We start from the raw sequence: 19,500 nt of genomic DNA, 5'->3' as shown, positions 1-19,500 counted from the left end.
GCCATTGATTGAGATTTGGCGACTAAAATATTTTGGTCGGCGAAGGTACCTTTTCTGCGACTAATATGGTCTTTTGGTCGCCAAAAGTTTGGGAGAGAAATTTGATTTTTAATGGGGCGGGAATTGAAATTTTTTTGCGACAAATAAATTTAGTCGCCAATTTTAAAACGACGTCGTTTTGTACCATGAAAGCAGAGAAAAAAAAAAAAAAAAACCCTAATCACCATCGTCTCTATCTTGCTATGTCTCGGTCCGCCTCTCCCTCTCTGTGTTCTTTCTCTCAATCGGTGCCCACTCTCTCTAGCTCACCGAAGTCCCTCGCCACCGTTGCTCACATCCGTCGCACATCGCCACCGCCGCAAATCGCCATCACCCTCTGTCTTTCTCTCACACAGAGGGAGCAATTGCTGGGTATTCGCTGCTGTGGTTGTTCACTACAACAAAAAAGTGTCTTTGGAGACGAAAACTAATGACGAAAATAAATTTTGTCACGAAAGACGTACCTTTTAATGAAGAAAATAATTTTTCGTCTCCAAATGTACCAATTTTAGAGACAAAAATAAAATTTCGTCACCAATCTGCATATATAATAAAAAAATTAGGTGACGAAATTATTTTTCGTCATTATTTATATTTTTTTTGTCACTAAATATTTTTTCGCTAATTTTTCGGATGGTGCCAAAATTTTCAGACTTTTGGTGAGGAAAAAATTGGTCACCAATAATAAAATTATTAATGACGAATATATTTTCGTCACCAATAATTTTTTATAATTTAATATTATTTAATGAAAAATTTATTTTCGTAGCTAATAATTTTATTTTTTATGAGAAAATAATTTTGTCACTAAATAAATGATTTAATTGCTAAAAATTTTTAGGGGGAAATGAATATATTAGCGCCTTTAGATATATCTGTTCCTCTCACACACAGATTCCAAACCTCGCCCTACATGACCTCACCTCCCCCTTTCTCTTTTCTCACGCCTCACGCCTCTGTGTCTCTTCTCTCTCACGCCTCACGCCTCACGCTGCCCTCCTCTCTGTTACTAGAGCATCACCGCAAGGGTTAGATGAGCACAACGCAAGGGTTAGGTGAGCACACCGTAAGGGTTAGCACCACCGTCGCTTTGTCTCGGGTAGGTATGTCCTCTATTTCGCCCTCTCTCTCTTTCTCTCTCTGTGCGTGTGTGTGTGTGTCTCTGTCTTCCTCTCTTTGTCTCCTTCGATTTGGGGCTAATTATTTTCTTCATTTTGCTCACTATTTGACATTAAACAGGGGAATTTGGGGCTTTATTGGCATCAAACTGGAAAGGGTATGACCCTCTCCTAATTTCTTTTTCTCATGTTTTTTCTATTACTTAAGGGGATCGAAAAGGCATTGGTAGCATTATGTAATGGGTTTTTATTGGACTAGGATATGATTTTGAATATTGGTATATTAATTTGGGATTTGATTCCACAGTTTCTTTCTCTTTTGTTCTTTTGGTGCTACATCAAGTTTTTTTTTGACCTTTGATAATGATCCTTTTGATATGTTTCCTCATTCTCACATATATTGGGTTATCCACTGGTTCATTGGTCAAAATTTTGGTCAAATACTGTGGCAATTTGTTGAATTGATTAAGTTAATTTTTCTTTTTAGTTAATGAAATCTTAGTTTCAAATTCACACCAATTCAGTGTATTCGAATTCAAGGCTTGAGGGTTTTGATTAAGAATTGGATTGAAGGCTCAAACCAGGTTCTAAAATTAGAGCTAAAGCTCATTTACTGTGTCAACTTTTCCCCTTCCTCTTGTACCTTACCAAGAAGGGAAAAAAATCTAGAAAGAAGAGAGAATTGTTTTGTACTATGCCTTGTTACTCATGCCTTGTGTTTGTCTTTGTTTATATGTTTAGAAGAGAGAATTATTTCAAGATTTGGATCCACTGTTGTCGAACACTTTTGGTACTATCACTGCCCTCTTGCAGGTATGCTTTATATTGTTCATAATAATATTTTGTAATCAGTTTTTGGCCACACAATTGATGTTTGCTGCAGTGTTCTACATTAATCACTGGCTAATCTGCCTCTCAAAGAACCTACCTTAATTTTCTTTTCCATTCATAATTTATTTTACTAGAAAATGCTGTTCGTCTTAGCTTTTCTTTTGTCTATCAGACATAGATTATGTTCCTTTATACAGCACAGCAAACAAGGGGTATATGTTCCAGTCTGTCTTGTGGCAGCAAATCGATGGTTCGTGCTATCGCATCATTGATTATACTGGTGACCTGTGCATTTATTGTTTATATATCTACTGCTGTGCACACGTTTTTGCATTGATCGTGCAAATTCTGAGTTCTACTTGTGTGTTACTTGATTATAAAATATGACTAAGAGATTGAAGTAGTATGTGAACTTGGTGGTGTTGATTTGGTGAAAATTGACGGCCTGATTCCTATAAAAAAATTATTTTTTGGGGCTAATTATGATGATTTGGTAAGTATTTACTGTTGCAAATTATGCTTATTTGGATATGTTTAATTTACAATTGGATGAATTTGCTTATTGAGCTAACATAATTAAGTTGAAACATTTCTAACTTGGATGCACTATATGCACATTGTTATGTATTTTTTTTAGTTGTGGAAATTATTAAATCATATTTTGTTTATAATCAATCATTTGAATTTTTAAAGGAAAACAAAATCCTACAGAACAGGATGTTGTTTTGTTAGAGAATGCACTGAAGTAATGGAAAAGAAACATTGACTTGACTTCAAACTGCTTTTTTCATAGATGACAACACACCACACAATGATAGGAGAATCCATGCCGATGCCCCCACAATATCTTGGTCCTCTTGGTTTCTCTTTGTAGCAAATAGGCAAGTTGACACTCTATTTTGTTGAAAAAAATTTGCTCGGAAAAAGTTACTTTTAACTATGAAGATAATTTATTTTAGCAATCCCCTCAAACCTAATTAAAGAAACATACTAATTTTTTTCTTCAAGGTGCAAGGAAATTTACTTGTATATATGAATGAAGTAGTGTTGTTAATTATGGCTTCATTTTTTGTAGGCTTCTTCAGAGATTATGGAGTAGATGGTTCTTGGACGGTTGAAAACTTATGGAGTTGGGTTGGTTTTGTTGCGTGTTAGGGTGATATTTCTTTGATAACCAGCATCTCTAATTTGTGCTTTTCGACTTTGCTTGGATTGCTTTTCAATAGAATGCTATTTATATACATATTGACTGTCTTAATCTTGTTTTGCTGATGGGAGGAAAGAAAAAGTGAGCTTTGTTGATATCATCCCTTGCTTCATATTGCATTTTAGACTCCATTGACAACTTGATTTTGTGTAAAATATTTTTTGCGCCTAAAGAAGCTGTTAAGGTTTCCCGTCTCACAAGAAGCTTTTGATTTTATCTTTGCAGCCTTATTCTAGTTTAATTGTGTTTATGATTAGTTGCATGTTACTTTATTAAAACTGAAGTTCTTTTATTTCTATATATATTTATGAATAGAATAGGATTTTTTATTTTTATTTTTATGATGCTATCTTTAGAAACACCTAACCCTTGTGGGGGCATATAATCTGTTAGTACACTTCTCCATATCTAATTTTCTTGCAGCTCACATCTCACTTATCCCTTTTACAATCTTGTTGACATCAAATAAGAACATATCTATTTAGCTATACAGAGAAAAGATAGAAACACAGGATCACATAAACATGATGTGCACAACATCAAACTAGTTAGATCTTTTCTTCAAGAAATGTGTCTGTTTTTATAGAATGAATGTTTTTGGAGAGATTTGAAAGGGCAGGTACAATCTCACAGTTTTTTCATAGACACACATATCTCACCTCATCTGTCTTGTTGTCCCGAAATATTCATAGCAATTAGATCATGGCTTCAGGTCATCAAATGATCAAACGGTTGGGATTGTTTTGAGGTAGAACGACAAAGGGGTTCTTCGTCCATCAAAGGAGGGATATGATATGTGTGAAAAGGACTACAATTCAAGCAATGATGTATTTGTCTATCAATATGTAGGAAACAATAGAAAGAACCACAGGAAGAAGATACATCAACTTGTGGTTATGCACTAGGTCAAACTTGTTGGATCCTTCTTCAACAATGGTCTCCAATTTAGGAACATTGGATGAAGGTTTTTGGGGAGAGAAGAGAGGAGATGGAAACTCAGGAATGACTGTGTATTTAATAATGGGCAGCCTTCTTGTGTTGAGTTGGGTGAAGTAGTGAAGGTTAGGGTGGCTGTGTGATCTCATTAAAGTGAGAATGGCTAATTGGTATCCTTGTGTGTGATACAGATCAGCCACAGCTGCGAGCCATAGCCAAGGCCACAGCAGTCAAGGCAGTGAAAACTAGATAGCTGCAGCCAAGGCCACAGTGATAAGGCAGAGCAGTTAAGGCCACAGTCTAGCAACCAAGGCCACACCTTAGCAGCTAGCAGCCATAGCGAAGGCTGCAGCTCAGAACAGACAGAGCTGCTAATGCTACAGTAGCTGCAGCCTCAGCTGTAGCCCTCTCTCATCAGCTGAAGTCTCTCTCTCATTTCAAGAACGTGTGAATTGCAAAGCAAGTGGCAAATTAGCTGTTAGTTTGTTAAAGGTTAACTATATGGTTTAGTTAGACAGTTATAGTCAAGTTAGGTAGTTATGGTTATGGTTCATTGTTTTTCCCTCAACAATTTTAGCTTCTTTTTTCTATTGATAAATTCGCAGCTGGGGTTCTTCTCTCTCTTTGCCCTATAAATTGCAATTTATGTGCCCTAATTGATTTTTCCTTGCCAAATGCATTTTTGTTCTTTCCAGATTTCTATTTTAGTGTTAATTCCACCATTAGTTTCATCCACTAGATCTGTCAATAATTCAGTTCTGGATTGAAAATCTGGAAAATATTTCAGAAATGAAATGACATTTTAAAAACTGCATTTTTTCACTTAAATTAATGAAACTAATAGAAGCCACTTTAGTTATGATTTTGTTAGCTTTCTGCAACAAATTAAGCAATCAATGATCATATTGAGAATTCTTAGCAATAAGAATTAGTCCCTTGAGGTAATGGACATTGCTTGTACCTGTCATCGTATTCTTGTTCCAAAAACCTTTACTGGTTTTTCTTTTGTGTCTCAAAAGGAAGAAGGAAAGAGAAAACTTTCACTACTCTTATCTATTTTTTGATGTTGAGCTTCTTGAGTTCTGAATCCTTGTATTTGTTTTGTTGCTACTAGTTTCATTGATGTCTTTTAATCTTGTACCTCTGTTGTGGTGTTGATGGAAGCAATAGACCTGGAGATGGTGAATTTTGTTAGAATTTTTGTGTTCTTGACTGACCTTTTTGCCCTTGTATTGCCAGCTAGTTTTTGTAGACTTAGTTTCAGCACTTCTAATAAAACATAAATTCTTCTTGATATGGATTGACTGAATTAAGGCCCTAAAATTTCATTTCATCGTGTAATATTTTTTAGCCGATCTTTCAAAGGTATCCACGGCCTGAGAAGGAGTACCAGTCCTCTCTTATATAGAATGACAGGTCACTAGATTTGGTAAGCATCTCATTTGACATATCCATTTCCTTATTAATTTTCAGTTGCTGCAATGATCTTCCTAAAATACCAATTCTGTTCTACTATTTTAGAGTAGTTTCCAAATAGATATATATTTTACTCTATTTGTAATTTGGTAAATGACTTTCATTCCAGATTTGTAAAGATAAAGATGAAGCTGAGCAATGGTTTATTTGTTTAAAAGCATTAATTTCGCGTGGTCATCAACGGAAGTGGAGAACAGAATCAAGGAGTGATGGTATTCCATCTGAAGCTAATAGTCCCCGAACATACACTCGAAGAAGTTCTCCTTTGAACTCTTCATTTGGTAGCGGTGATAGCTTGTAGAAGGTATAATTTCTAGTTTTGCACACATGCAGAAAGTTCACCTTGAGACACACGTAGGCACCTTTATGTAAAAACAAATGCACATGGACATAGTTCTCCTTAAGAATGCTTAAACTGGTCTGCATTTTCCTATAAGTTTTACTTACTATTTTCCCTTTTGGTTTCATTGGTTAAAGCCATATGTTATTAAAGCTTGTGATTTCATTCAATTCAATTGAAAGATTGCTGGCTGTTGCTTTACACTTGGTCCTCATGTTAAAATTAAAGAAAATCAGAGAAGAACTTGAATGTATTTGCAATCTGATGTAATTGCTCTGTTGGACTGAGCTGTGGCTGCAACTGCTGCAACTGTTCTGTTGTTCTGAGCTGTGGCCATGGCTGCAGCTCTACCTTGACTTGTAATGCTTTAGCCAATTGCCCATGCTGTGGATATGTCTGCAGCCATGTAGCCCTTGTGTCCTTCAATTGTCTTGCTGATCTGACCTCCTAAACCTGCTGGTAGTTACATAAATATGGTTGACATTCAGATTTGGAATACCTTATCCTACCCTTAGGACCCATTTTTATTTAGCATTCAAGTTTGTATTTTGTCAGAATTCAAGTAATAACAATTTTATCATAATTAGTAAAAATTACCAAGAAAAGGGTTAATCACATCCATTGATTTCTTGATGAATAAAAACTATGGAAAAACAATAACTTCACAAAGAGGGTAAAAAAAAGAGAGATTGAAATGGAAAAAGATAAGTAGATGTTGAGCTTAAAAATCACACACAACACCTTTTTCATTATTTGACGAGATTACATGCTCCTCGTAATTATAATTTCAAGGATGATATGAAAGTGTTTTCCCCACTTGTGGAAGTCCAACCTATTACACCATCGCTTGATAAACTTTGGGATCAGCATGAGGGTGCAAAAAAAGATCATCTTCGAGTTGATAAGAAACCTTCTTTGCTCTTTCCTTCATCGAAAAGGAGATTTCCTCTTTCAGAGGAAGGAGGTGGCAGTGATCATCCAATTTTTGACTGGAAACCTAGTTCAACTTCCAAACAGGTTTACTTTTTGCCCCTCTCTAATTCCCTTTCAATTTTATTGAATCACTTGTTTGCTGCCTGACATTTACTAATTTAGATTGAGAGCATTAATTACTCATCATTTAAATAATTCTGTATATCTTTCCAATTTATCAAAAAAAAAAAAAAAAAAATTATGTATACCTTTCCACTTGAGGATCAAAATTGACCTTTCAGTCCATGATGCCCCTAACATCATATTGAGATGGGAAGTGAACTGTTTGGCTATAATTATTTCATTTTCTTTTTGTATTGTTTTGGTTTTCCCTCTGTCCCTCTGGCTATAAGTATTTCATTTTCTGCAACTAGCCAGACAAGTATGAGTTACCTAACAAGTTCAAACCTGATCTCGGCAAATTTACGCAACAGAGACAACTCCTCCAATCAAGAGTCTTCACTGGGATTTCCAGAGCATATCCCCTTCAGTTCTATGTCCCTTTCTCTAGGAACAAAAAGTACTACTTTAGGGCAGTCTAACCTTGATTCTCTGGGGTCAGCATTAAACCACCCTCGAAAATTTACCACTTATGCTGAAAGGATGAGTACTAATCTGGCCTTTAGTGATGGAACATCCCTCTCCGTGGGTTCACCAAAAACAAAGAAAACAGGAGCTGAAACGAGAGAAGAACTGTTGAATAGCTTGTTATCAAGAACGAACACATTATCTGCTACAGAACAAAGGACTCTTCCATATGTGAATGTAAGATCACCATCATGGATTTATCTAATTTCTTGTTTGTACAATTTTCCTGTGCCTCCATCTATTAAATTTAGGTGTGAACTTGACTTACATTTTGTGAGCTTAAATTTAGGTTTATTCCTGGAACTGTGAGGTAGACTTACACTTTGTGATAATTCAACATCTTAACCTTTCACCCAGATTTCTTAAAGCTAGCGCCATTTTTTGTTAAAATAGAATGGTCATTGACCTGTAGTATTGTAATAGGGAGGAGTTTCACAACCCCCGAGAATCCCATCTCAACCTCACACACAGCAGGGGTCCTCTTTTACACTTCAGCTGTTTCAACGCACTCTTGAAGAAACTCTTGGTGCCTTCCAGAAATCCATTCATGAAGATATGAGGAACCTCCATATTGAAATTTTAAGGCAGTTTCATATGCAGGAGGTATATATATATATATATTTAACCCATGGTTTTGAGGGAGTATTAATCTGTCCGCACAACTAATCCCCTTATTGGTGAATCAAATGTGAGACATTACAAAATTAGGAGACAAATTCTAAACATATGGGGTCTTATGTTTTTTAGTTTAATACCCTAATCCTGACACAATCATGTCGAAAAGGGTAGAATATATATATGTTTATCTTTCATCTTCAATGTTGATATGTACAAGATGTTTTGAAGCTTTAAGTTTTCAGCCGTTGAACTACTTATCAAGTTTTTATATTGTTCATCCTATATGTATCAAAATATGTAAAAAGTGCTTAGTATTCTAACTATTTTGGTATTACCTCCCCTTAAAGACAGACCATAAGTTGTCATTAGCATGATCCGTTGAAAAATAATAGTGGATCTTATTATTTTATAGATATGATAGGTCCTATATTTATACATATGGTTCGTACGTAGGAGGTAAAAAGAAAGGGGGGTAAATATTCATGTATCATTTTCTTAGTCATCAAACCAAGACGTACTCTCTGAGGATGAACTGTCTAGTACAAAATCTGACTCCATTTTCATTTGGCAGACTTAACTCGAACAGCATTACACTCTGGTAGGGGCCTCCCCATCAACCATAACTCAGTTGTACCAAATTTGCAGTCATGTGTGAAGAAATTGTTTCTCTAGTCGATGATAAACGTACCTAATTGCCTTAAAATAGCAAGAACATCAAGTACCCAAGACAAAATAGAAACTTGGTTGCAAGGCGGTAGGGGCCGCCCCATCGATCACTCTTGGTGAAGAAAGACTATTGACTAGTTATATACCAAAACACAGAAAAAAAATCTAGACTACACATTAATTTTTTTTCTGCCTCATTATCTAATTGCATTGAAATCTATTAATTGGGCAGTTTTTGCAGTCTTGGCTTCTTTTACCTTTGGGTAATTTTGCATACTAGGTATTTTACAGTGTTCCACATGCATGCTTAAGCTTCTCACACGTGGTTATGTAATGCATTCTATTTTTAAAATGTTGACTTACATATGATCGAAACTCATTAAAATTTTCTGCAAAATAAATTAATGGAAGTCCATCAGCCTTTATTTGTTTATCTTGATCTTGGTTTAAAGATGTTTTAGTTTGCTTTCAGTTCAATAACTTCAGCCTCCGTCACTTCAACATCATTTCAAAGTCTGGATATCTCTTCTTTTCCCTTTTGTAGGTGCTCTTTCATACCACTTCTTATGAACATTCTGCCTCTGTGAGAACATTCACGGACACGTTGTAACTAAATCTATCACGGGGGGATGGATAAGTAGAAAGTGCTTGAAAATATCGATTTTATACAAGTTCTTTCCTGAGAAGTTGAAAATTTCTATATTTACCTTTGATGTTTTGGACATGTTAGATGAAAACTATCAGTTTCATCAATAAGGATGCAAAGTGCTTAGTCACATAACATAACAGTTGTTAGCAATGATATTGGCTAAGAGGAAACTGGTTATGGTTCCCAACACTGACAAGTCTGACAATACTTGTTACACCGATTTCTCTGGGGCTCTTTACATATTGAGCATTATTTATCTCTCGAGATTTTTCATCCAGCTGGGGGTTGGATAATGTGAGATTTCTTTGGGTAGATCTACAGTGTTCAAATATAGAGGTTATGTTATAGACTTAGCAAAAAAATATAGAGGTTGTAGAAGTTTTATAGTTCCTCCAATACTTCTTATGTTGTGAGCCTTGAACTTATTCCTGCTGCTGATACTTGCTGCACAACCCACCTACCCCTGCAGGATGCCAGTGTGCGAGGCAGGGGCATGTGGGAAGTCATTGGTTGATTTGTCCTCATTTTTTGTAGGCTCACTTGAAAGGGATTAATTATACCTTAATTATTTATGTTTCTTGTTCTGCAGACAAGGCAAGCCTTTACACCAGAGCAAATAAATGAAGCACGTTATGTTGACATTAATTCCAACAAGGCTGTCTTTGACAGTTTGAGGAATAACCCAAAAGTGAACTATGATGGGAGGTGCTTCGCTTACAAGGTAAATCCTAATCTTTTCACCTGGAACCCTGGCAGACAATTGAACTTCTCTGTCTTCCCCAAGAGTTCATAGATTGTTACAGGTGCCTGCCCAAAAAGCTTCGAAAAAAAGTTGTCTTTGTGCTGAGAATTTACTTGGTCTTTATTTGATTACAGTCCAAACATGCTCTGGAGGACAAGAATCAACTACTCATCCTAATACGTAAATTTCCAGAGGGCATTGCTGTTATTGATCTCAAGGATGCATACCCAACTGTCATGGAGGATCTACAGGTTTGTGTTACCGCCTAAAATAATAGCCAAATACTTGCATGGACTTTGCATTATAACCTTTAATTTTCGTTTTTCTTGGAGTTTTAGAGCAAAATTTGTATTTTCTTCATAGGCTTTGAAAGCTGCTGGTCAAATCTGGCTGTTGTCGAACTTCGACTCGCAAGAGGACATAGCCTATCCAAATGACCCTCGAGTGCCAATCAAGGTTGATGACGACCTGAAACTGCTATTCCGGGGAATTGAACTACCACGTGATATGATTGACATTGAGAAGAATCTTCAAAAGAACGGGATGAAGCCCGCCACAAACACTGCAAAAATCTAGACTACACATTAATTTGTCATTAGCATGATCCGTTGAAAAATAATGGTGGATCTTATTATTTTATAGATATGATAGGTCCTATATTTATACATATGGTTCGTACGTAGGAGGTAAAAAGAAAGGGGGGTAAATATTCATGTATCATTTTCTTAGTCATCAAGCCAAGACATACTCTTTGAGGATGAACTGTCTAGTACAAAATTTGACTCCATTTTCATTTGGCAGACTTAGCTCGAACAGCATTACACTCTGGTAGGGGCCTCCCCATCAACTATAACTCAGTTGTATCCAATTTGCAGTCATGTGTGAAGAAATTGTTTCTCTAGTCGATGATAAACGTATAATTTTTATGCTAAATGAAATATGTAGTTTCGAATTATTTGCGGATGTAAACTTATAATAGTTGCTGACTTTAATTAAACAGGTTCAGAAATGATTGATATATGTATTTTGTTGAATGTTGATGATTCAATTTATTTGTTGGTTTGAATGATTTCTTCTTTTTACAGATTATATTGAATAAATTGGATGAATTATTATAAATTACAGGTTTATTTTGTTGGGTATTGGCGACCAAAATTTGGTTTGGTTTTTATAGTTTTGGCGACCAATTGATTAGTCGCGAAATGTCACAATTGGCGACCAAAAAAATTTTGGTCGCAGAATGTCACAATTGGCGACCATAATTTTTGGTCGCGAAATGTCCCAATTGACGACCAAAACAAATTTTGGTCGCAGAATGTCACAATTGGCGACCAATTGATTAGTCGCGAAATGTCACAATTGGCGACCAAAAAAATATTGGTCGCAGAATGTCACAATTGGCGACCAAATTTTTTGGTCGCGAAATGTCACAATTGGCGACCAAACAAATTTTGGTTGCAGAATGTCACAATTGGCGACCAAATTTTTTGGTCGCGGAATGTCACAATTGGCGACCAAATTTTTTGGTCGCGAAAATATCACTTTTCGCGACCAAAGTGTTTTGGCGACAAAATAAATTAGTCGCGGTAATTAAACATTTAGCGACTAAAAATTTAGTCGCGAAGTCCAACTTTTGCCGACCAATCACAATTTTGGTCGCGAATTACTTTTGCCGACCCTCAATTGGCGACCAAAGTAACGACCAAAAAAATTGGTCGCGGATAATTTTTGCCGACCAAAAATTAACTTTTAGCGACCAATTTTTTTGTTGCCAAAAATGTTAATTCTTGTAGTGATGGCCTTAACTTCTATTTTTGAATCAAGTTTTACTGAGCAACGATGGATTTCCCAAATCAGCAAAATCATTGCGAAAGAAGTCAATATTGAGATCGATTTTCTTGTTTCGATCTTTCCTGTGCCTACAACCCCAGAAGTATACATCCCTCAACTCATAGGCTTGGGGCCTTATCATCATTTTCGCTCCAAGCTCTATGAGATGGAGCGATACAAGCTTGCTGTATCAACTAGGGTTCAAAAGCAATTTCGAAGGCTTAAATTCAAACAACTTGTTGACAAGCTTAACGAACTTGAATACGAAGTTCGTACGTGTCACCACAAGTACTTGGACATCGATGGCGAAACCCTAGCTTGGATTATGGCCATTGATGGTTTGTTCTTGCTCGATTTTCTTCATAGCTATGTCAACAAGAATGATAGTCTTTCGTCATTGTCATCTACAACGGCTCACTTAGTGGATGCAGCAGAGAAAAAATTGGCTCATGATACAATCCTTAGCGACATAATGATGCTTGAAAACCAAATTCCAATCTTTCTTCTAAATAAGATCTTGTGCATCCAATGTTCATTGTTGGACATTCGTAACAATTTGTTACCTTCAATATTGATGGGTTTTTGTAAAATTGTTTCTCCATTGAAACTTAAAGAAGATGTTCCTTTCTCTCAAGTTTTTGAGCATGCACATTTGTTGGACCTTTTGTACCACTTGATTGTGCCCAAGATAGAGGGATCCCATGAAGCAATAATAACCGACATATATCAAGAAAAGAAAAGGGAGGTGCAAGCTTTGGTAGTAATTCTAGTCAAGTGTTTGCTAATCTTTGGAGCTTGTTATCAAGTCTAAACGTCAGTTTGGTGAGTAAATTTACAAGACCAATTAAGATGATATTGGCTTTGCCTTGGAAGATTGTTGCTAGTCTACCTGGGATGTCCAACTTAGCATCAAAGAATAAAGAAGACATCAAACCTGAAAGTGAAGTTCCAAGTGATGAGGAAAAGAAAAAAATTCCAATAGAAGAGGAGATCATGATTCATTCGGTGTCACACCTATGTGACTTTGGAGTTGAATTTTGTCCTAGTATTGGCAACATCACTACCATCAAGTTTGACGAGAAGTCTAAGATATGTTACCTTCCTGTCATTACTTTGAATATGAACTCTGAAGTGATCATGAGAAACTTGGTGGCATATGAAGCGTCAACTGTATCAGAGTCCCTTGTTTTCACTCGATACATAGAACTAATGAGTAGATCATAGATACTGTCAATGATGCAAAGTTGTTGAGGGAAAAGAAAATCACCGTAAACAGCCTAAAAAGTGATGCTGATGTCGCGAAACTCTTTAATGGGGTGAGTAAATCCATTCGACTCGCAAACGTGTCTTATATTGATAAGACGATTGAAGATGACAATAAGTACTTCTATAGTACATGGGGGGTTCATGTATACAAGAGCATGAAAAGGTATATGTATGGTTCTTGGAAATTTCTTACAATTCTAGCAGCTATCTTGTTCATCTTGCTAATGTTTCTACAGTCATTTTGCGCAGTTTATAGTTGTCCTCGTCTTTTCCACACGAGTAGTTAAGTGTGGCCAATCTTTGGGGTTTGCAAATTTTCCTTCCATTGAGTTTCGATTTATAATGTTTATTTATTTATTTTTTATTTCTTTTCTTTTTTGTATTGTGTTGTGTGTGTTTTTGTTATGACTAATGAGTTTGTGTGTTCTTGTTGTGTCTTGTGAGTTTGTTTATATTCGTGTTGTCATTGTAACCAAATAATAGTCCTTAATGTAATGTAATGACTTATTATTTATCATTGCTCCATCATTCCATGTACCTGTGAATTAAACCATTGTTGATTTGTGTTTCTTTCTTTCTTTCTTTCTTTCTTCTTATTCTTCTTCTTCTTTTATTTTTATATTTTTAATTTTTTTTTTGCCTTTTTTTAAATTTTTTTTTTTTGGTGGCATATGTTTTTGGATGAAGGCAAGAGCTGGGCCATAGAAACCAATAACATAGTTGAAACCTTTATTCCAAGGGATAGAATCATCAATAGAAATATTGATATAATTAATATGAGACTTGCCCAAACTTGTGGTTAGTGATTACTAGATTCGAACATCAGAGATTTACTTCTTTTTTTTTAGTAGCAATAGAACTAAGTTTTTTGGCTTCTCAACAAGAGGACTTGTGATGGAAAGAGGAGGGTGGACACCGGTGACCCGGAAAAGAAGGCCAAGATATCAACAGATCCACTACAGGGGTGTAGGTTTCATCACGGTTTTTGTCGACAACCTGTCGGGATCTATGGTGCCAAGAAGTCTTTTTACTCTGTTTAATAGCTATGGTGTGGTAAAAGACGTCTTCATTCCAAATAAAAGGAGGAAAGCTACTGGTTCAAGATTTGGGTTTGTTCGGTATGACTGCTCTACAGCAGCAAGGGTAGCAGTCCAGAAAGCGGATGGAATATGGTGCGATGATAAGAGTTTGAAAGTGAGATTGGCAGAGTTTGGAAGCAATGCTCAGTATCCAAAGAAGGAAGAGGCCAGAAAAGGTAAGAGTGTACAGATGGAGCAATGGAAGCATGGTAAAATTACAACGGGGTACAATGGTCAGAGATCTTTTGCTGATGTAGTCTAAGGTTTACGAAAGGAGAATACCGCGATAACCATAAATGCACAGGAAATTGGAAATGGATGGCTTTATAGTTTAGTAATTAAGCTTAAATCCTTCTTTTCTTTTAATGCTTTCAAAGAAGAATGCAGCAAACGAGGTTTAAAGGAGGTAAGCATAAAAGATGGTGGTGGCCGTATAGCTCTTCTATCCTTTAAGTCAGTCGAACATCTGAAGGATTGGAAGGGTAGAATAGAGGAATGGATATATGAGTGGTGTGATTCAATGGATGAATGGGAGAAGGGTAAAGTCATTAAACAAGAAAGGTGTGTGTGGGTGGTATGTTATGGTATTCCTTTTGATCTCTGGAATGCCGGCACCTTCAAGGCGGTGGGTAACATCTGGGGAGAAGTTGTTCAACAGGATGAAGCCACGAGTGCTCCGAAGTTTTTAGCGTGCGGCAAAGTGAGGATTATTACTAATAGTTATGAGTTTATTAATCAAGTGATCCTATTAGATTGCAAGGGGCAGCAGCACCTAGTAAGGGTGATTGAAGAGATACTTTTACCAGCAAGTCTAAGACCTGGAGAGTGCAGGCATCAGATCTCTGAGGGTTTACTCTCAAGTTCCGGCAATCAGAGTGCCATGAATTCCAGCGTGAAAGATGGGAGGGTGGTGGTAGGCATGGAAGATGTTAGTAGGTCTGTTGTGGCAGCTTCTAATGATGTGGTAAGTGCAGTGCAAGACACAGTTGAGGGGACTATACACGTTTTGGAAGAAAGGGTCAGGAGGGTGGTTCAACCCATGGTAAGGATGTCAGGAACTAGCTTGGAAAACTCAAACAATGGGGGTTATAGTCATGATGATGTTCTGAAGAGTGTAGTCGAAGTTTCAAAAGAGGTGGTTGTGCAGCCCCAATTTTTAAATGGTAGCAATCACACGGATGGGTTTTTGAAGAGCTTAAGTGGGCCTAAACTTGTTAGGCCCAATTTTAATTTCGAAGTAGTGATCCCTAGAACCCAAGGTGAAGCTTGCCCTATTAGGCCAGTTGGGCTTTCTTTTTCAAATTTGAGTGACTGTGTGGCCCGTTCACAGCTCCTTGCCGAGAGAGCCCAAGTATATTTGCAGATTGGTGAGGGTAGTTCAAGTCAAGTTAGGGGGGAAGTTGCTCCTATCAGTAAAGGCATGTTCGCTGTAAGAAGGAGTGGAATAGCAAAAAGGAGTGGTAAGGCTCTTCAGAAAGGTAGAATTCTACCTAAAAGCTTCAATAGGGGTGCCATTTTTAGAGCAACTGCTGCTGCAATTTTAGCTCACACTTAGCATTCAGTGAATCAAGTAGAAGAAAGGGCAAGCTGATGAAGGAGGCTAAAGCAACAATACAACTTGGGAAAAAACTAGGCATTGATTTTGGCGGAAATGAGGATAATGTGTTAAATCAGATTGTTCAGTTGGAAACCCGAGATTTGGAGAGGATTACCGATGGGGTTCGAGCAGATGAAGTTTGATTACCCAACGGAGGAGTTTAGGTGTCTTGTTGTTTGACTTATGAAGATAAAGTCTTGGAATGTGCGTGGTCTAAGTAGGCTAGAGAAAAGGAGTAAAATCAGGAACATCTTAAAAGAAAGAGGAGTGGATGTGGTGTTAATTCAAGAAACCAAGAGAAGAAATCTGGAGGAAACCCTCGTTAAATCTAGTTGGCCATTTGATAAAATGGACTATATGGAAGTAGATGCTGTTGGCAGTGCTAGAGGATTACTGTGCATCTGGCACCCTGATAGATTCAAGATTGTTGATTGTTGTGGCTCAAGAAATTTTATCATTTTATCAGGTACCAGTGGTCAGTCTTTTGAATGCTCTGTGGTGAATGTCTATGCTCCCAATGATGTTGGCAAAAGAAGGAAAATGTGGGAATCTTTAAAGAATCTGAAAATCTCTTACCATAATCCTTGGTGTATGGGTGGAGATTTTAATGAAATTAGATTTCTCAGCGAAAGGAAGGGGTGCTCTAGAAGGGATAGAGGTATGAATGATTTTAATGAGCTGATTGATCAGTTGAATCTTGTTGATTTGCCAATGAAAGGTAGAAGATTCACATGGTGTAATGCACAAGATGGGAAGAGATGGAGTCGGATAGATAGGTTCCTTCTGGAGAGTAGGTGGCTTGAGCAATTCTCCTTCAAGAAGTGGGGACTGCCTAGAATAATTTATATCATTGTTCTGTCATAATAATGGAGGATGAGAGGAATTGGGGCCCAAAACCTTTCAAATTTATTAATGCTTGGTTATTTCATCCTAATTTCAAATCAGTAGTGAAGAGCTCATGGGAGGTACAAGTTCAACCGAGTTGGGCGGGGTTTAGATTGATGAGAAAGTTTGCCTCACTCAAAGTCATCCTTAGAAAATAGAATTCAGAGGTGTTTGGTCATGTGAAAACAGAACTTAAGCAACCAAATGAGGATTTACACGCTTTGGATTTGGTGGCTGAAGAAAGAGCATTGTCAGAAACAGAAGCAAATTCAAGGAGAGAAGTTAGAGGGCTAGTTTGGAATTTGCATAGAATGAAGGAGAGTTTATGGCATCAAAAATGTAGAATGCTGTGGACTAAGTGTGGGGACAAGAATAGAAGGTTTTTCCATATGATGGCTAGCTCTAGGCAAAGAAGAAACCTCCTTGATTCAGTTGTGGAAGATGGGGTTAGGGTGGTGGAACCTAACTCAGTGAAGCTAGCTGTTCATGGGCATTTCGTGAAATTATTCTCTGAGTCCTGGAGCTCTAGGCCTAAGCTTCTTGGCCTTTTTGCATCCATCTCTTCTGCTAGGCAGGTAGATACCTTAGAAATAGAATTTTCAAAGCAGGAAATTTGGGCTGCGGTTAAAGATTGTGATAGTAACAAGGCCCCGGGTCCGGATGGTTTCATTTTGGCTTGTATTTAGAAATGCCGGTAGATAATGAAGGGTGAAGTTTTACACTTCATGGATGAGTTTCACTCTAATGGAAAGATTGTCTCAGGCCTTAACAGCTCTTTTATCACCCTCATACCCAAACAGGAGAATCCTTGTGAGTTAAGTGATTATAGGCCCATTAGTCTTGTTAACTCAGTATATAAAATTCTTGCTAAAGTGTTATCAAAAAGGCTGAAAATAGTGTTGCCAGGAATCATTAGTGAAGTTCAAACAGCCTTTCTGGGTGGCAGATTTATTCTTGATGGTGTTTTGATCACAAATGAAGTAGTTCATTGGTGGAAAGCTACAAAAATGAGAGGAATCATTCTAAAGTTAGATTTTGAAAAGGCACACGATTCAGTTAATTGGGAGTTTCTATTTTCTATGATGAAGAATTTTGGTTTTGGGGAAAAATGGTTGGGTTGGATTAAATCATGCCTTTCATCATCCAGAGTATCTGTCCTGGTCAATGGATCTCCAACAACAGAATTTACTCCTCAGAGAGGGCTTAGGCAGGGAGATCCATTATCTCCTCTTTTGTTTAATATTGTTGTTGAAGGTTTGAACATATTGATTGAAAAAACAAAGGAGATAGGGCTGGTTAAAGGAGCTTCTGTTGGGCCTAGTGAATTGAAATTTCTCATCTGCAATTTGCTGATGATTCAATCATATTCTGTGAGGCAGAAAGAGGAGAATTGGTGCACATTAAGAGAATTTTGCGTTGCTTTGAGGTGCTTTCCGGCTTAAAGATCAATTTCCACAAAAGTATGTTGTGTGGGGTGGGTTTAAATAATGTTGAGGTTAATCAGTTTACCTCCATTTTCAACTCCCATAGTCAAAAGCTCCCTATTAGTTATTTGGGTTTACCTCTCGGGGCTAACCCCAGTAGAAAAAGCACTTGGCAACCTGTTATTGAGAAAGTGAAAAAGAAGTTAACTGTTTGGAAGAGAAAAGTCTTGTCTTATGCTGGTCGTTTAACTTTGATTAGGTCAATCCTCTCTTGTATGCCCATCTATTTTCTATCAATCTTCAAAATCCCTGTGGAAGTGGCTAAGCAGATTGAGAAGATTCAGGCAGCATTTTTATGGGGCAAATCTGAACTTAAGAGGAAAGTCCATCTGGTGAAATGGGCGAATTTAACAGTGGACAAGTCACAACGGGGTCTGGGGCTTAGAAATCTGAGAGAAATCAATGCTTGCCTTTTGATAACATGGTGGTGGAGGTTTGGAGTAGAGGACAGAGCTATATGGAAACAAATGTTGAGGTGCAAATATGGTCTGGGTGCTGGTGGCTGGGTACCATCCATTCCAGAATCCTGTTCAGTGTCAATAATTTGGTCAGATGTTGTCCATCTTGGTGCATCTAGTCCACAGTTGATTGAGTACTATTTATCTAATTTCAAGCTTCTTGTAGGAAATGGTAAAAGACTTCTTTTTTGGGAGGATAAGTGGTTAAATAATCTGTGTTTGAAGGAGGAATTTCCCAGACTATACAGGCTGTCTGAGGAGAAGGGTTGTACAATTATGCAGATGAATCATAGAAGAGGGTTAGCACATGAGTGGAAATTTCTGTTTAGAAGATCTTTGTTAGCTTGGGAGGGGGAGGAGGAGGAGGAGGAGGTCGCTAGGCTGCAAGGGGTACTAAGGGGCACGCATGTTCTTACAGATCAAGTAGAGGATTCTTGTTTATGGATGGCAAACCCTTCAGGTTCTTACTCTGTGGGTGTGTCATGGAAGTGGTGGATGCTGTCAAAAAGTCCAGTCGTAAGTGCTGCTGATATGCTCTGGAAGAACTCTGCCCCACCCAAGGTGAAATTCTGCAGCTAGTTAGCTTGGAAAGGAAGACTTAAAACGTCTGTGTTTTTGAAAAGGATTGGTGCGTTGAATTCGGTAGCTAACACATTGTGCTTGTTGTGTAAAACAGAGGAGGAGTCAATGAATCATTTGCTTTTGTCGTGTCCTGTGAT

The 19,500-nt window shown here is 37.4% G+C and overlaps 3 protein-coding genes across 52 annotated transcripts; all 3 read left to right on the top strand.

Annotated features, from left to right (window-relative positions):
* Positions 1–922: 922 nt before the first annotated feature.
* On the top strand, positions 923–11,137 carry LOC114266984 (protein NEDD1). Of its 50 annotated transcripts, none has more exons than XM_082924306.1 (14): positions 926–1,142; positions 1,279–1,315; positions 1,682–1,741; positions 1,899–1,970; positions 2,782–2,869; positions 3,064–3,144; positions 5,483–5,560; positions 5,717–5,911; positions 6,740–6,964; positions 7,298–7,684; positions 7,931–8,110; positions 10,030–10,161; positions 10,317–10,433; positions 10,546–11,137. In XM_082924306.1, exons 9-14 carry the CDS (start codon positions 6,746–6,748, stop codon positions 10,756–10,758), a joined length of 1,248 nt encoding a protein of 415 aa, XP_082780432.1. In that variant the 5' UTR covers positions 926–1,142; positions 1,279–1,315; positions 1,682–1,741; positions 1,899–1,970; positions 2,782–2,869; positions 3,064–3,144; positions 5,483–5,560; positions 5,717–5,911; positions 6,740–6,745; the 3' UTR covers positions 10,759–11,137. The 50 variants fall into 50 exon arrangements, 49 of the variants coding, with proteins under 49 accessions (XP_082780454.1, XP_082780440.1, XP_082780448.1 ...); XM_082924318.1 differs by having other exon boundaries at positions 7,294–7,684; XM_082924317.1 differs by lacking the exon at positions 1,682–1,741 and having other exon boundaries at positions 7,294–7,684.
* Positions 11,138–11,977: 840 nt separating this feature from the next.
* Positions 11,978–12,823, top strand: LOC145823603 (putative UPF0481 protein At3g02645). Its single transcript, XM_082923091.1, has one exon. The coding sequence runs from the start codon at positions 11,978–11,980 to the stop codon at positions 12,821–12,823; it is 846 nt and encodes a 281-aa protein (XP_082779217.1).
* A 3,314-nt stretch (positions 12,824–16,137) lies between these two features.
* LOC114256900 (uncharacterized) lies at positions 16,138–17,525 on the top strand. Its single transcript, XM_028196595.2, has 2 exons — positions 16,138–16,744; positions 17,029–17,525. The coding sequence occupies exons 1-2, from the start codon at positions 16,138–16,140 to the stop codon at positions 17,523–17,525; spliced, it is 1,104 nt and encodes a 367-aa protein (XP_028052396.2).
* Positions 17,526–19,500: the final 1,975 nt, after the last annotated feature.

This window comes from Camellia sinensis, chromosome 4 (assembly GCF_055761805.1).
Source record: "Camellia sinensis isolate YWXY chromosome 4, ASM5576180v1, whole genome shotgun sequence".
Taxonomy (NCBI): Eukaryota; Viridiplantae; Streptophyta; class Magnoliopsida; order Ericales; family Theaceae; genus Camellia; species Camellia sinensis.
This window is presented reverse-complemented; position numbering and strand designations above follow the sequence as displayed.